Genomic DNA, 13,941 nt, shown 5'->3' with positions numbered 1-13,941 from the left:
GTAGGAGTTTTGTTTGTAAGTTTGTTTTTCTTGTTAAAGTAGGTACACCGTACCTACCTACATACACAGCATAATTAGTAGTAATTCAGCTGCGTGTAAATGGCTTGGGTGTAAAATAAATTTTGCATTATTTTATGAGATTCCATGTAATATTATTGTCTATTCTAAGTTATAAGTAATAATTTTTCGATTGAATTACGATGTAAAACACAGCTGAAAGGAACACCAAAACTCTGTTATGTACCTAAATGAACTCATTGTAACTTGATTATTCACAAATAAAACCGAATTGAATTGAATATGTAATATTACACCCTTAAATATGTAGCCCATCAGTATGGGAAACCTTCTTGACCGAAATGTCAAGCTCATAGGTGAAAGTGGGGCATAGAGCGTTCAATTTCCCGGGGTTACAAATTTCCCAGGAAACGGGAAATTTTCAACCAATTTCCCGGGAAATCCCGGGAATTCCCGGGAAATTTTTAATTTATTGAAAATTGTTATGATCTTGGTTTTAATTAAAATTATGCAACAAAATGGTAGGGGAGAGTGGGGAGACTTGATCCCAAGCCTGTATCTCGTCAGCATGTGGGTAAAACAATTAGCTTTGTTCTAGAAAGTTGTGCGAAATTGACTAAAACTCATTGTAGAAAACAAAGAAAAAAATTAAAAAATGTTTAGATTGAGTTACACACATTTTTCTATGAAGTGCTGCAAAAAACTTCGAAGAGATCTTTTTTCTTTGTTTTGATAAGTATAGAAAACACTCAGAAATTATTAAAAAAAAAAATTTATACATGAATTGTTTGATAAACGTATCAACTCCAAAACCCTTACGAATTTGACGTTAAATTTATTGTCATACTATTTTTACAATCAATTGTTTAAAAAAGTGCGTTTAGGGAGACTTGATCCCTGCATTTTTACAGTCAATGGAATCAGCCTCAAGATTAAATAATTGGGCTGGGGTTTCGTACATAGTTTCCTTTAGTATAGTTGTACATAACTTACTGCAGTTTGAACCATTTTTCAATAGTTTTGTAAACAAAAATTAGCAGCTTTTGTAAACATGCTCAATTTTGGTCTAAAAAATGAAAATTTCAGGTTTTTAAATTTTTTGCATGCTAAACTTGTTATATTTTGAACGCAAACGTACAGGTTTAATGTGAAATTGCTGTAACTTATAGAAAATTAAAAGTTTGGATGAATAAGAAACATTTTTCATACGATTTCTTCAAAATGTTGAAAGGGGGATCAAATTACCCCCAACATTTTGAAAATGCCGGTTTAAAATAATTTTTTAAAACGCTTGGCATGATTCGAAGAGTTTATCTGATGAAATACCCTTATCAGCCAAACATAGTTGAATGTTTAAGCTTTCAATTCATGCAAAAAGATCATAGTTTTGTGAGAAATTGACAAAGTTATGTGCGATACAAAAAAAAAGGAATCAAGTCTCCCCAGTGGGGAGTCCCCACTCTCCCCTATACGACATCAACCTTAATGGTTTAAATAAGTGTGAAGATCAATTAACAGCTTGACTGCATGTAAAAAATCATTCAACTACAAGAAAATGTATTTTGGTATTTTTTGATGAGAAATTTTAAACTTGCTTCTGTGATCAGTTTATTGAAGTGAGAAAAAAACGTGCAAAAATTATGTTTTTCATGACAAATACTGGTTTCAGCTCTTGAACAAATGGTAAAGCTTTTTAGTATTAGTTTTACTCCAAACAACCCAATATTTTCAAATATTTGAAGCAAGCTTTGAATATATTTTTGCATTTTTGAGAACAAATCATAGAAAGTAATTTTTCAATGTTTTTTTTTGTATTATTATGCAACATGATTTAAATTATACGATAAATTAACATCAACAACATCAACAAGATCTATTCCCAGTTGCTTCAAAAATGATTATTATCATCAATAATTCTGATATCATGATTTCTGATAATCTGATTAATGATATATAAACCAAACAATGCATTTAATTGAACAAAATCATGTTGAGTTTGTTCATTTATTATTTTTTCAGAGCATTTTAAAAAAAAAGTTCCAAAAATTTAAGATAATGTATACTTTTGCTTGAATTTCGGGAATTCCCGGGAAACGGGAAATATTTTTTTTCGGGAAATCCCGGGAATTCACGGGAAATTTTTTCCCGGGACGGGAAACTGGACGCTCTAGTGGGGCAAGACGACCATATGGGACAAGAGGAACAATCGCTCGTACGATCTTTATTCCTACAATTTCCAATATTTCAATATGAGGAATTGTCACTAGCAATGCAATTAGTTAATTCTACTACCACAAAATCGCGAAAACGACGTAAACGCCACGGGACACAAGATTAAATGGTGTTTTTTCAAATCATTTGTTTTCTTATAACATTTGGAAAATACGTACGGAAAATCAATTATTTTAAAATCAATTTTTTATGGTACAAAACGAGATTTTTGCCTTCCTCACTGAGGTAAGGCTATAATCCTGCTCTAAAATTGAACTTTTTATTAAAAGCTCGAAAACCCACCTTGATGTATACATATCGACTCAGAATCGAAAACTGAACAAATGTCTGTGTGTATGTGTGTGTGTATGTGTGTGTGTATGTGTGTGGGTATGTGTGTGTGTATGTGACCAATAATGTCACGCAGTTTTCTCAGCACTGGCTGAACCGATTTTGACCAAACCAGTCGCATTCGACTTGGTTTAGGGTCCCATACGGTGCTATTGAATTGTTTGAAGTTTCGATAAGTAGTTCAAAAGTTATGTATAAAAATGTGTTTTCGCATATTTTCGGAAGATGAATAAATGGCAGTAAACTGAACCAAACATCATCATGTAATACATCGTTATTTAGGTAATTGAAAGACCTTTCCAACGAGTCCACAACTTTGAAGATCTGGCAACCCTGTCTCGAGTTATAACCACTTAAGTGATATTTATGTACTTTTTTGTAGCCGGATCTCTTTTAAATGTATGTAAACAATGTCCGGATCCATCATCCGACACATCGTTGGTTAGATAATTGAAAGACCTTTCCAACGAATCTACAACATTGAAGATCTGGCAACCCTGTCTCGAGTTATAACCACTTAAGTGATATTTATGTACTTTTTTTGTAGCCGGATCTCATTTAAATGTATGTAAACAATGTCCGGATCCATCATCCGTCACATCGTTGGTTAGGTAATTGAAAGACCTTTCCAACGAATCTACAACATTGAAGATCTGGCAACCCTGTCTCGAGTTATAACCACTTAAGTGATATTTATGTACTTTTTTTGTAGCCGTATCTCATTAAAATGTATGTAAACAATGTCCGGATCCATCATCCGACCCATCGTTGATTAGGTAATTGAAAGACCTTTCCAACGAATCTACAACATTGAAGATCTGGCAACCCTGTCTTGAGTTATGACCACTTAAGTGATATTTATGTACTTTTTTGAAGCCGGATCTCACTTAAATGTATGTAAACGATGTCCGGATCCACCATCCGACCCATCGTTGGTTAGGTAATTGAAAGACGTTTCCATCGAATCTACAACATTGAAGATGTGGCAACCCTGTCTCGAGTTATAACCACTTAAGTGATATTTATGTACTTTTTTTGTAGCCGGATCTCATTTAAATGTATGTAAACAAAGTCCGGAACCACCATCCAACCCATCGTTGATTAGGTAATTGAAAGACCTTTCCAACGAATCTACAACATTGAAGATCTGGCAACGCTGTCTCGAGTTATGACCACTTAAGTGATATTTATGTACTTTTTTGTAGCCCGATCTCATTTAAATGTATGTAAACAATGTCCGGATCCATCATCCGACCCATCGTTGGTTAGGTAATTAAAAGACCTTTCCAACGAATCTACAACATTGAAGATCTGGCAACCTTGTCTCGAGTTATAACCACTTAAGTGATATTTATGTACTTTTTTGTAGCCGGATCTCATTTAAATGTATGTAATCAATGTCCGGATCCATCATCCGACCCATAGTTGGTTAGGTAATTGAAAGACCTTTCCAACGAGTCCAAAACATTAAAGATCTGGCAACCCTGTCTCGAGTTCTGACCAATTAAGTGATATTTATGTACTTTTTTGTAGCCGGATCTCACTTAAATGTATGTAAACAATGTCCGGATCCATCATCCAACCCATCGTTGGTTAGGTAATTGAAAGACCTTTCCAACGAATCTACAACATTGAAGATCTGGCAACCTTGTCTCGAGTTATAACCACTTAAGTGATATTTATGTACTTTTTTGTAGCCGGATCTCATTTAAATGTATGTAAACAATGTCCGGATCCATCATCCGACCCATCGTTGGTTAGGTAATTGAAAGACCTTTCCAACGAATCTACAACATTGAAGATCTGGCAACCTTGTCTCGAGTTAAAACCACTTAAGTGATATTTATGTACTTTTTTGTAGCCGGATCTCATTTAAATGTATGTAAACAATGTCCGGATCTATCATCCGACCCATCGTTGGTTAGGTAATTGAAAGACCTTTCCAACGAGTCCAAAATATTAAAGATCTGGCAACCCTGTCTCGAGTTCTGACCACTTAAGTGATATTTATGTACTTTTTTGTAGCCGGATCTCATTTAAATGTATGTAAACAATGTCCGGATCCATCATCCGACCCATCGTTGGTTAGGTAATTGAAAGACCTTTCCAACGAATCTACAACAATGAAGATCTGGCAACCCTGTCTCGAGTTCTGACCACTTAAGTGATATTTGTGTACTTTTTTGTAGCCGGATCTCATTTAAATGTATGTAAACAATGTTCGGATCCATCATCCGACCCATCGTTGGTTAGGTAATTGAAAGACCTTTCTAACGAGTCCAAAACATTAAAGATCTGGCAACCCTGTCTCGAGTTCTGACCACTTAAGTGATATTTATGTACTTTTTTGTAGCCGGATCTCACTTAAATGTATGTAAACAATGTCCGGATCCATCATCCGACCCATCGTTGGTTAAGTAATTGAAAGACCTTTCCAACGAGTCCAAAACATTAAAGATCTGGCAACCCTGTCTCGAGTTCTGACCACTTATAATGCAACTTATGAGCCCTTGAGTGATATGTGTGTTTTTTTGGATCAAATTTGTGTCCAAACCCATCATATTACATATCACCCATTGTTGGAAAAGAGTGAGGAAGGCACCAACCACATAGGTGGATTAAGTTAGTTTTTAGAAACTTGTTCTACCAAAGTCTTAGTCAAGACCTTCAATAAGATGATTATCAAGAAATCCGAGTTGAGGTTAACCCACTGATACCCGAGCCTGAAGTTGGTGAAAAAAATGTTTTCCATGCAAAAATTACATTTTAAAATCGCTAATAACTTTTCAGGATCGAGTTTTACAGCTTTGGTATGTTCTACAAAGTTGTAGAGCATTAAATTTCCAATGAGATTTTCACCTTTGAGAATATTTGGATGGAAATAGCGCGCCGTGCAGACCAAACAATAAGAAAATTGTTTTTTCATACATTTTGTTCGATATTCCCATACAAATTTCACCCCGAGTATCAATGGGTAAATGTTGACCAATTTTGCTCATATTTGGCCTAGAGTCAAGCAACGATATGTATAATAGCAATTCATTAAGAGGATTTGTCAAATGGTATAATTCACTTTTGAAAATTTAATTGTTTTCATTGTTGAATCAATTTTAAATGGATCAATTTGACAAATAAGTGCTTTGCAAAGTAAACAACATTTAAGAAGCCATTTCCATTTGGGTTGAAAGAACTACAGTTTCTACAAAACTTTTATCATTTGAAGAACTCGAAGCCATGAAGATAGTAACGATTCTTGCATTTATTGTTAGTACATATCTGGCCGCTTGTGAAAGCTTCCTAAGCGATGAAGTGATTAAATCAAGTCGAAGTGATGTTCTTTTCCTTGGTATCGATACTGATATTTTGGATAACCTTGTGCACAAGTTTGCCTGTCCTGTACAAATTTTCGACAAAATGTTTTGCGCTTTTCGTGAACAATGTTCGGTGATTTTCACTCAACTACCGATAGACTTAGCTGTGGTATGTACACATTTATAAATGAATAACAACAATTTTAAAAAGTTGTATTCTTTAGATACACAAGATTGTATGCTTCAGTAGCGAAGCTAATTTTGTACTGTTGATTGAAAGAGCAGACTACAACAATGATCTAGTAAAGAGATTAACTGAGAAGTTTAAAAATCTGGGATTAATATACGCATCAATTGTACTCTTTGAACGAGATACTTTAAACATTGCGGTTATTCAAACGATTCATACATTTGGCGCTCATCATGGCGTAGATCCCCGTGGCTACACCTACCGAATTCACATCAAGGACTTGGTTCCTTATTTTTACAAGTTGCACGGTAAATCTGTCGGACTCGACAAACAGCTGATTGAAATAATTGTCGGACATCAAAACGCCTCCATCGAGTACTACTCGGCTATAAGGGCACAACACGACCTTTGGACGACATCTCAAGACAATCCCGACCAGAAGAGAATGTTCGATTTAAGTCTACAAAGGGAATACAAGCCACGCCACACGGCTCTGGACAAGGTCTACTTGCCGGAATGGGATGAAATCTGCGTAACTGTTCCAAAGCGGTTCGAGAGGGTGATTCTGTTACAGCTTACTAAACCTTTCAAGAATGAGTTGTGGCTACTTCTAGTTGTCTTGTTCGTTTTCAGACTCTGGTTGAGAAGATTCAAAATACGCATGGTAATACTGGCTTTTTCAATAATGGATTTTCTTCTAATTGAAGGGTATTTGGTCAAGGTGATTCAATTTCTTACCAACCTGCAGTATGCTCCGGATCCAAGTACTATGGCTGAGTTGATCGAAAGAGGGGAGATATTTGCGGCACTCCCATTAGAACAACAAGCTTTAAATGGGTTTGGAAAAGTAAACTTTTTTCAGATGAGCCAAGATAAGGGACACTATTTGATGAAGTATGCAACTGTTCACTTTTGCAAAACCGCTCAAATGTTTGAGCATAGCTCGTACAACATAAATCCAGCTACCAACGACAAGCTGTTTTTCACCCTGAAGGAGCGATTGATGCCGTTTCCGAACTACTACGAATTCGCGAAAAATCATCCGCTGAGGGAGCTATTTGAACAACATCTACGATCTGTGTTCGAGTCTGGGATTTGGCGAAAGATCTATGACTTTTACGTTTCTAAGGAGGAGCGATTCAGAACGTTTCTAGCACCCAACGAATACCCGATTGGTTTTAAAGATCTTGGGTCATTGTGGATCATGCTTGCGCTTGGATTTATTGTCAGCGTTTTATGCTTTTTGATTGAATATTTTCGAAAATAACTTGAGACACGAATCCAAAATTGATTTATTTTTAAAATACAGATACATTCAAAATACAATACAATCAATTGACCAAAACAAACCGCAACTCATTTCGTTCGACTGTATTCTGTCTATAGTTCATTCACATGCAGAAGTCACGCAGTTCAACCAGCACGGCGACAAAGTACAGCACGATAAGCTGAGTAAGTAATTCGCATTGGCCGACTTAAGTTGACCAACAACATCGTAGCAGCTGGTGTTCCTGAACTTGAACGCAATGCATTGCGCTAGAATAGTGGCTCGATTGGGTAAGATTTGATTGTAAACTTTTATTATAAATCACCTAACATCCGGTCGTCATTCAAGGACCATGGCGATCCGGCAGGTCCATCGCCAGCTTGGCCGCCCTGCCGGAAACGCACCAGATGCTGCAGAAGACGTGCCGGGACTTTGCCGACAGCGAGCTGGTGCCGGTCGCGGCCAAGATCGACCGCGAGCACTGCTATCCGGCGGAGCAGATCGCCCGCGCTGGAGACTTGGGCCTGATGGCGATCACGTTGAGCGAGCGGTACGGTGGGACCGGACTGGATTACATGGCGTACGCGATCGCCATGGAGGAGGTTTCGCGCGGGTGCCCGTCGATTGCGGTTACGATGTCGATCCACAACTCGCTGTACTTGGGGCTGCTGGAGAAGTATGGCAGTGAGGAGCAGAAGGAGCGGTTTTTGCCGGGGTTTTTGGACGGGAGGAGGATTGCGTGCTTTGCACTGTCCGAACCGGGGAACGGGTCGGATGCTGGGGCTGCGTCGACGACGGCGACGTTGAAGGGAGATCGCTGGGTTTTGAACGGGACCAAGTGTTGGATATCGGGTGGGTACGAAGCTACCAATGGGATTGTGTTTGCTACGACGGATAAGAGCTTGAAGCACAAGGGGATTTCGGCGTTTGTGGTTCCGATGGATTCGAAGGGGTTGAGCAGGGGGAAGAACGAGGACAAGCTTGGGCTTCATGGGTCGTCGACGTGTCAGCTGATATTCGAGGACTGTGAGATTCCCAAGGACAACCTGATTGGTCAACCTGGGTATGGTTTCAAGATCGCTATGCAATCACTGGACGCAGGGCGTATCGGGGTGGCCGGACAGGCTCTTGGGATCGCGCAAGCTTCGCTGGAGTGTGCCGTCGATTATGCCAACAAGCGGACTGCCTTCGGAAAGCCGATCTCCAAGCTGCAGATGATCCAAAGCAAGATCGCGGACATGTCCGTGAGGTTGGAATCGGCGCGACTTCTTACGTGGAGAGCCGCCTGGTTGAAGGATAACAAGCATCCGTTCACGAAGGAAGCTGCCCAGGCCAAGCTGGCGGCCTCGGAAACGGCTACGTTCTGTGCCCACCAGTGCATGCAGGTTCTCGGCGGAATGGGCTACGTGACGGACATGCCTGCGGAACGGTACTACCGGGAGGCGAGGATTACGGAAATCTACGAGGGCACCTCGGAAATTCAACGGCTTGTCATCGCCGGGCAAGTGCTTAAGGAGCTATCTACTTAAAGTGAATAAAACTGCATTTTTTGTTTTCATACTATTAAAATGGCCACTTATTTTATTTCTTATTGCCGAAACGTACTGGAATGAAAGCCTAACTGAATATCATGGTTTCTCGCAAGTATCTAAAACAATACTTTTATGTTACAATATAGAAAAGGTAAACTAAGCATGAGTCACGTCAAGAAATCACATACCACTAAACTAAAAAAAAATCCTAACCCTAAGAAAGTAATCTACTCTGAATACTGCACCAGTGCACGAGATTTCTCAAAGTACTCCAACCCGATCCTCATCACGTCCATCCGGAACTTCATCCGCTCGTACAGCGGCAGCACCTGTATCAGCGGCAGCATCGACCGGAAAAAGTCCATATCATCACAGCTGCTCGGTTCCTCCACCCGGTCCCGATCCATCCGCTCCCGGTCGTAACTATCGATATAATTCCGCACGTTCTGCTCCATAAACGTGGTCCTCCGCCTTCGTCGCTGCGTCGTGCTCGTCGAATACTTCCGGCTGGGCTCGCCATTCTCGCTCTTGTCCTCACCGCCGTCCTGGGGAAGCCCCACCGACGACTGACCTGTTCCGTCGCCACCGACTCCAACCTCGAGCATCCCGTTAGCACCACCACCACCCCCGGTGTCCTCGATCACATTGCCAAAGTACTCGAACTCGTCCACGCTGTTGACCAGCACCTCGGGCTGTTCCGGGGAGCATTCGGTCGTCCGGCGGGAGGTGGTGATGGCACGCAGGAACTCCAGCTGCCGGGCGTACACGTAGTTCTTTGCTGTCCGTCGCCCGTTGCCGGATTTGGTGCGCTTCATGCGCAGCGAGCGCACGTACGAGTCGCGGATGTGCTTCCACTTGGATTGGAGTTCCATCACTGGAAGAGATGAGATTTGAAATTGTAGGGTTTAAAGGCGTTCTTTGAAATTTTAAATGTCTATCCCTAATTTCTTCTTGTCTAAAAAGTCTCAAAATGGTGATTTTTCGATAAACATTAAAGAGGGCTTGGGGAATTGCTATGAATTGTGGATGGATATCCTTAGTTGGGTGATGAAAACAATAGGGTCTATGCGTAGTGAATATACTCTAGCTACACATTTTCCGTTGTCCAAACGGGTAGGGACATGACCTCAAAATGGAACAACTTTCATACATCATTTTGTAGTTAAATATGCTTGGTTGATCTGTAATGGTACCTTTACAACCTTTACAACATTGAATTGTGCAAAATTTTAGAGAAAAAAATCCAATTGGATTTTCTCGAGTCGCTCAAAACGTTCAACCACTGGTGTTAGAGTTTCTAGTTGCATTTTTGCAATGTTAGCTACTTGTTCTTTTCTACTCGTCGTATGTTACAATTTTATCGATTTTCAAACAAATGTCATGTGCAAGCCTTCAGTGCAACAATTTCCAGCTTCACAGTTGTACCCCCCAAACTTGCACTTCCTTTGAGCTACGCTGATTCAGCGAATCCGTCCACGTACCCGTCCTCAGCCGATCGTTCGCGTCCAGGCCCAAAAAGTCCGGATACAGCACCATGCACACTTCCGCCCATTGGTTCTTCTTGAGGTCCCGATTTTTGTAGTCGTCCGACGACGAGTCCCAGATCGCCGTCCGCTTCTTGACCTCCTCGATAAACTGCTCCGTGTCCAGGTCGTCCATTGTTCAAGCTGTAGCCGGAGTTGCGGCTGATATCCTGCGCTGTCAATAACCGGTCTCGATTTGCAAATTACTGTTTTCGCCAAATATATTGTCAACCGAGCCTAATGATGGTAAACATTTTCCTTTCTCTCTCGTGAGTTGACTGACATTTTATGTCCTGGCATATTGGGAGGGCGAACGACTCACGTCTCACCGTTCGTTCGCAAGCATCGAAGTCTTATCACTAACATCGCTCACCGGTTCGCGCTGTATGAGTCGGTTGTACGGTGGTGTGCATGAGACGGACTCGATAGACAATGTTGATATATGCCGTAAAAGCTACTGACCGACGTAGAGTGCCGATAGCTGCTCACCCTGAAGCATCACATTGTACAATTATCTGCATTTTTATTTAAATTTCATTGTAACTTATTCGTTTAAATTTAGTTTTTACTGTTGTGATTCGAACCAGCAATCCCTCACAATGTTCAGCCTCAGGAATAGTGCCAAAATGGGTAGGTGGAGTCCGCAGGTCAAAGTCCACCCCTCGATTAACCTTTATGACGTCCCTTTTAGGGTTGAAGCTGTGGAACAACCGGTCCATTGCCAGCCTGTCGGCGCTGTCCGAAACTCACCAGATGCTGCAGAAGACCTGTCGGGATTTTGCCGACAACGAGCTGATCCCGATCGCGGCCAAGATCGATCGGGAGCATCTGTACCCGGCCGAGCAGATCCAGAAGATGGGCGAGCTCGGATTGATGGCTGTGGCTGTGAGCGAAAAGTACGGTGGAACTGGGTTGGACTATGTGGCGTACGCGATCGCCATGGAGGAGATCTCACGTGGTTGTGCCTCGGCTGGGGTGATCATGTCCGTGAACAACTCGCTGTACCTGGGACCGGTTGAACGGTATGGTTCGGAAGCTCAGAAGGAACAGTTCGTGGCAGGGTTCACCGACGGAAAGCGGGTTGGGTGCTTCGCGCTGTCGGAACCTGGAAATGGATCCGACGCTGGAGCAGCCTCAACCGTAGCGGCTCTCAAAGGAGATCGCTGGGTGCTTAACGGTAACAAGTGTTGGATCACCAATGCGTACGAAGCCGAGAGCGCGGTAGTCTTTGCTACCACGGATAAGAGCATGAAGCACAAAGGTATCTCCGCGTTCATTGTCCCGCGAAATGCCCCAGGATTCTCTCTCGGTAAGAAAGAGGACAAACTGGGAATCCGAGGATCCTCAACCGCCCAGCTGATCTTCGAGGACTGCGAAATCCCGAAAGAGAACCTTCTCGGTGAACCCGGTATGGGCTTCAAGATCGCCATGCAAACGCTGGACGCCGGCCGCATCGGTATCGCCAGCCAGGCCCTCGGAATCGCCCAAGCGTCCCTCGAGTGCGCCGTCGACTACGCCAACAAACGGATCGCGTTCGGCAAACCAATCTCCAAACTCCAGTCGATCCAATCCAAGATCGCCGACATGTCGCTCGGACTGGAGTCCGCCCGGCTTCTAACCTGGCGTGCCGCCTGGCTCAAGGACAACAAGCATCCGTTCACGAAAGAAGCTGCCCAGGCCAAGTTGGCCGCCTCGGAATCGGCCACCTTCTGCGCTCACCAGTGCATCCAGATTCTCGGCGGGATGGGCTACGTGTCCGATATGCCCGCGGAACGGCACTATCGGGATGCGAGGATTACGGAAATCTACGAGGGCACCTCGGAGATTCAGCGGCTGGTTATCGCCGGACAGGTCATCAAAGAGTTGTCTTCTTAGATTCTTGTTTGTTGTTTAATTATTTGAAAAACTGTCGAGTCATTATCATGCCTTGCTTCAGTGAATTTTGTCGAACCTTTAGTCCTATAAATATCGATGATCAAGAAATTTTAAATGACATCACCCTCACATTAAGCATGCATTAGAAAGGAAAATGTGTCAATAAAAATCATATATATTTGGGAAATTATGATTTATTATTTCTTCGAAGTTATTCCCACTTTATATTAGAATTCATATAGGGAAACAGCATCTTATTCCAGCGTGCCTCTAATGTTGGCAGGTCAGACTTTGACATTCAATTAAAGCTAATTAAAAGCGTTTTCAACTGAAATCGATTGATAAATTGCTCAATAAGAAGTTTCTATCAAAAGTTGTTTAAATAGTGAATATCAGCTAATTGGATGGAGTTAGGAGCGAGTGCTTAAACTGCCAAACAAAGGAAAGAGGTCGACAAAATAAATTAAATGTAGTTTATTATATTAATGATAATGGAGCAGAATCGATTCATACCTTCAAAGAAGAGAATCTTTTCATAAGATCGCGAAATCAGCCCCCTATCAGTTGTATTCATAAAAGTGACCCTAACGAAAAACATCGCAAAACCCTTTTTCGAAGTCGAACCACCGCAAACAACCAGCTGTTCGAAACTATAAACTCGAATCGAACGCCCTGCTTTATGTATGTTTTCTAACTCGCCCGCATAAACGTCAACACTGATGTTGAACTGTCATTCGCGAGAGTCGCATGTTGTAGTGGTGTTTGTGCCCCTAACCTCCCACTCTTTCACGATTTTCTTACGGGGAACAGAGCGGCGGCTGCATTTTTATGGGTTTTTGTATGAAAGACTCGCATACAGCCATACATGATTTTTCTGGGTTTCACGAACACCAGTGCAAAAATGTATCTTTTGTGAAACAAAAACAGATACACTGGAAATGGGAGAAAGACCCAAACAAATGCAAAGCGTGGTACGGATGGTGAGAATAAGCACGTTTTTTGCTTTCCTTTTTCAAACTTTGGGGATTAGACTTGTGATCTTTTGCGTATGAAAAGGACGCGATATCGCAGCGTCGAATGGCTCGATCTAATATGATTTTTAATGTACATTAATTTAATTTTTTTGGGAATCCTAATTTGAGCAGTTCTCTTCAAAATCGATCTTTTTTCTAATTTTAATTTTTGTATTTTTTATTCCGGCTGAAACTTTTATGGTGCTTTCGGTATGCCCAAAGAAACCATTTTGCATCATTAGTTTGTCCATACTATTTTTCATACAAAATTAGCAGTTGTCCATACAAAAATGATCTTTTGAAGGAATTTTTTGATCGATTTGGTGTCTTCGGCAATGTTGTAGGTATTGATAAGGACTACACTCAAAAAACATGATACACGATAGTAAAAATTCGGTGTTTTTTATTAAACCAAAAAAGCCTGATTAAAAAATACAACAAAAATCGAATGACCGAAATCTGAGAGAATTGCTCATTTACTGATGAAATTTCAAAACAAGACTACAGGTAAATTTCTAACATTGTCAGCTTTACTGTCACCCAATGATGAACTTCGCTCGCCATTCGAATACAGATTGCGATATTGTAGCACTGATAGTGATGGTAGGTAATTACAAATTTCGAGGTTTAAAATAAGTCAGTGAGTTTTA

At 41.2% G+C, this 13,941-nt stretch overlaps 3 protein-coding genes across 3 annotated transcripts; 2 read left to right on the top strand and 1 right to left on the bottom strand.

Annotated features, from left to right (window-relative positions):
- Positions 1 to 7,481: 7,481 nt before the first annotated feature.
- LOC120424395 (short-chain specific acyl-CoA dehydrogenase, mitochondrial-like) lies at positions 7,482 to 8,917 on the top strand. The gene is made up of 2 exons (XM_039588493.2): positions 7,482 to 7,638; positions 7,697 to 8,917. The coding sequence occupies exons 1-2, from the start codon at positions 7,608 to 7,610 to the stop codon at positions 8,875 to 8,877; spliced, it is 1,212 nt and encodes a 403-aa protein (XP_039444427.1). The 5' UTR covers positions 7,482 to 7,607; the 3' UTR covers positions 8,878 to 8,917.
- Positions 8,918 to 8,931: 14 nt separating this feature from the next.
- LOC120424396 (uncharacterized) lies at positions 8,932 to 10,687 on the bottom strand. Its single transcript, XM_039588494.2, has 2 exons — positions 10,362 to 10,687; positions 8,932 to 9,754 (listed from the first exon to the last, which is right to left on the bottom strand). The coding sequence occupies exons 1-2, from the start codon at positions 10,537 to 10,539 to the stop codon at positions 9,108 to 9,110; spliced, it is 825 nt and encodes a 274-aa protein (XP_039444428.1). The 5' UTR covers positions 10,540 to 10,687; the 3' UTR covers positions 8,932 to 9,107.
- Positions 10,688 to 10,863: 176 nt separating this feature from the next.
- LOC120424394 (short-chain specific acyl-CoA dehydrogenase, mitochondrial-like) lies at positions 10,864 to 12,465 on the top strand. The gene is made up of 2 exons (XM_039588492.2): positions 10,864 to 11,033; positions 11,095 to 12,465. Exons 1-2 carry the CDS (start codon positions 11,003 to 11,005, stop codon positions 12,276 to 12,278), a joined length of 1,215 nt encoding a protein of 404 aa, XP_039444426.1. The 5' UTR covers positions 10,864 to 11,002; the 3' UTR covers positions 12,279 to 12,465.
- The last annotated feature ends 1,476 nt before the right edge of the window (positions 12,466 to 13,941 follow it).

Source organism: Culex pipiens, chromosome 3 (assembly GCF_016801865.2).
Source record: "Culex pipiens pallens isolate TS chromosome 3, TS_CPP_V2, whole genome shotgun sequence".
Taxonomy (NCBI): Eukaryota; Metazoa; Arthropoda; class Insecta; order Diptera; family Culicidae; genus Culex; species Culex pipiens.
Note: the sequence above shows the minus strand (reverse complement) of the source record. Positions and strands in the feature narration are given on the sequence as shown.

Bases quoted from the DNA above. Each gene is read 5' to 3' on its own strand.
- LOC120424395 (XM_039588493.2), top strand. From the start codon at position 7,608: ATGCATTGCGCTAGAATAGTGGCTCGATTGG. The intron at 7,639-7,696 runs GTAAGATTTGAT...TCGTCATTCAAG, and splicing joins TAGAATAGTGGCTCGATTGG to GACCATGGCGATCCGGCAGG.
- LOC120424396 (XM_039588494.2), bottom strand. From the start codon at position 10,539: ATGGACGACCTGGACACGGAGCAGTTTATCGAGGAGGTCAAGAAGCGG. The intron at 9,755-10,361 runs GTACGTGGACGG...CATCTCTTCCAG, and splicing joins GAACGATCGGCTGAGGACGG to TGATGGAACTCCAATCCAAG.
- LOC120424394 (XM_039588492.2), top strand. From the start codon at position 11,003: ATGTTCAGCCTCAGGAATAGTGCCAAAATGG. The intron at 11,034-11,094 runs GTAGGTGGAGTC...CGTCCCTTTTAG, and splicing joins CAGGAATAGTGCCAAAATGG to GGTTGAAGCTGTGGAACAAC.